General features: G+C 35.3%; 1 protein-coding gene across 1 annotated transcript; it reads right to left on the bottom strand.

Moving 5' to 3' along the window:
- Nucleotides 1–713: 713 nt before the first annotated feature.
- On the bottom strand, nt 714–1,508 carry LOC126696265 (receptor-like protein kinase FERONIA). The gene has a single exon (XM_050393033.1). It carries the CDS (start codon nt 1,506–1,508, stop codon nt 714–716), a length of 795 nt encoding a protein of 264 aa, XP_050248990.1.
- Between the last annotated feature and the right edge of the window lie 1,390 nt (nt 1,509–2,898).

The raw sequence follows: 2,898 nt of genomic DNA, 5'->3' as shown, positions 1-2,898 counted from the left end.
CTTTGTTCTTCGTTCTTCCTTAGTATTTATTTATTGCATTTTTAAATTCTTGTGATCTAGGTTTGTGTTCTTGTGATCTGGGTTTATTTCTTGTGTATTCATGTTGTTCAACATGATCTGAATTTATGTTTTTAATTTTGTTTTTATGTTTCTTATTTTTTTTAATATTGATAAATTCATTTTTAAAAATCAGATGCCGGCGTGTGATTAATTTTAATAGCCATGTCAACATTTATTGTACCATCAGTATCTCTGTTTGTTAGGTATGACTTTTCTGTTAGCGAGTTGTTGGAACCAAAATGGTTGTGATTTTTTGTTTTTAGGGACTGAAATAAGCACAAAATCAATTTAGATGTCAAAATGAGAATTGACCCAAAATATTAAAAAAAAAAAAACTTTTACCAAACAAAGGTGTTCTTAACATTGATCATGAAGTAAAAATTGGATGGCCTACATTAGTAGCGGTATATACTTTGAATATATAATTTGTTTACCTAAGATGAAGCTCAATCCAACAAACATGATTCGCAAGGCCAGTCTCATTCACTCTCTCTCCCTAGTACATTATGATATATGCTGGAATGTTAACATCTAGAAGAACGCCAATATTTATATTCTTATTTAAAAAGTAGTAATTTTATCAAACATACTCCATATGTGAAATAAAATGACTTGCTAAGACACGCTAAAAATTCAGCTAGCACCTTCTTTTATCAACGTTTCGGAATAGAAATCTCAGAAAACACTGCCCCAACAGACATTAATCCATCCGAATCCAAACTAGCAAAACTTTGGTCTTCCTTGCTTGTAAACGTGACCCTGGTGTTGCTATTGGTATCAGACTCTTGTCCACTGCTACTACTGATCATGTCACTACTATCATCTACTACGGAGTTAGGGATGAGAGCTTTCTCAGCATCCATCATCTCAATTTCAACCCCATTAAGCATGACCTCTTTATCTGCTGCATTCTCTTGCAACAGCAATGCAAACTCAAGGCCCCACGCGACATCGTTCATCGAAGGGCGTTCGGTTCCATTGTGAAGCAAACAATTTGTAGTGACCTCAACAAATTTATTCAAGCATTCTAATGCAATTGTACCCTTCAGAAATGGATTAATAATTTCGTTAAGCTTTCCATACGTGTAATTGACCCAGTCCACTGGGTTGACCTGCTCCTCTATCACCGTACGTGTAATGGGTGGCTTTGCACACAATGCTTCACACAACATCACACCGAAAGAATACACATCAGACTTCTCAGTTAACGGCTGACGTCGATAATATTCCGGATCCAAATATCCGAAACTACCCTTCACCAATGTACTGACGTGGTCCTTGGACAAGCTAGTAGGGCCCAATTTTGATAAGCCTAAATCACACACCTTGGCGGTCCATTCCTCGTCGAATAAGGTATCTGTGGTCTTCACATCACAATGAATGATCATGTGCTTTGCGCCCGTACGAAGGTAGTTCAACCCACGTGCTGCTCCAATACAAATTTCCATTCGTTTTTCCAGGAAAGAGACGGATTATCAGTATTGTAGAGATCGTCACGGAGGATCTCACGAGCCATATAATCATAAACTAGGATCAGGCTTGGCCCATCCATCAATGTACCCTTTATACACGTTACCAAACCCACAACACCAATAATGAAAACATTATCAAAATTGTTGGTGGCTGCTCTAATCTCAGCCAATGAAAAATAACGACAGAAATCAGAAGGTAGTGTTGACCCTGGGTCTTCATTGAATTGATCGCATGGAAAGTAGATAGGCCTACCAGTGGCGGAGCCAGAATTTTAGTTTAGGAATGGCAAGATTAGAAGATAGTATTAAAAAAAAAAAAAAACATTAATCGACTATAGTAACAAAATAAAAAAACAATTGTAAACAAATTTAATAAAAAGTAAATGTTGCATATTGTTAAAAAAAATATATTAAATGGCATTTCACTATCTATTTATGGGACAAGTCATTTATGAGATATGAACAAGAAAGACAAATTCCATGAATAATGTAATAGGTAAAAAATAAGGGATATGTTATGTATACAATATTTTCTTAATGGTTTCTCAAAAAAAAGAAAAAAAAAAAACTAATTTTAGTGGTAAGTTCAAATTAAAACCAATTACATCTTACACATATAATTTGTTATAAAAATATTTTAAATATAGCACTTATTTATATTTTTATCATTTTTTTTTTTTTTTTACTTTAGCTTTTCAGGAAAACTTTTTTCCTTACTTTCCAGTTTGCTTCTTTAAGGGTGGAGTTGACTAGATTTTTCTCTTTTTCATGTCAAAAGGGTGGGTCAAAGTGTCAAGCACCTTAAATAAACAATGTAATGCCCCCCTACAAAACTAGTAGTTTGGGGAATTTTTTTACAAAGTCAGGGGGGGCAATTGCCCCCCCTGGCCCCATGCTGGCTCCGCCAGTGGGCCCCACCAAGTATTCTTATTACCGTAGTCTCCGTCCTTGGCTCCCTTAACCCTACGGAAGATGAAGAAAACGACAATAGAGATAAAGACTATGCGGGAAACTACACCCGAAACTATGCCAATTATTGTAATATTGTTAATCTTCCGACGAGTTCGTTGTTTTATTAATGGTTAGGAGGAGGGAGGCACCACGAGTTCAAGCCTTAAGATATGTTTGTTTGGAGGTGAAATAAGGTGGATGGAAAATTTTGGAGAGAAAATAAGAATGAAAATTTTTTTGAAGTGTGTTTGGTTAAGTAGGACGAAAAGAAAATAAATGGTGAGGCTCAGGTGTTTTCACCTTGGACCCATCAAAATATTTTCTCTCCAAAATAGAAGAAAAATTGAGTGGAGATAATTTTCTCTTGATTGACAGAAATGTCCATGTTTTTTTTTTTTTTTTTTTTTTTTCTTGG

Source organism: Quercus robur, chromosome 8 (genome assembly GCF_932294415.1).
Source record: "Quercus robur chromosome 8, dhQueRobu3.1, whole genome shotgun sequence".
Taxonomy (NCBI): domain Eukaryota; kingdom Viridiplantae; phylum Streptophyta; class Magnoliopsida; order Fagales; family Fagaceae; genus Quercus; species Quercus robur.
This window is presented reverse-complemented; position numbering and strand designations above follow the sequence as displayed.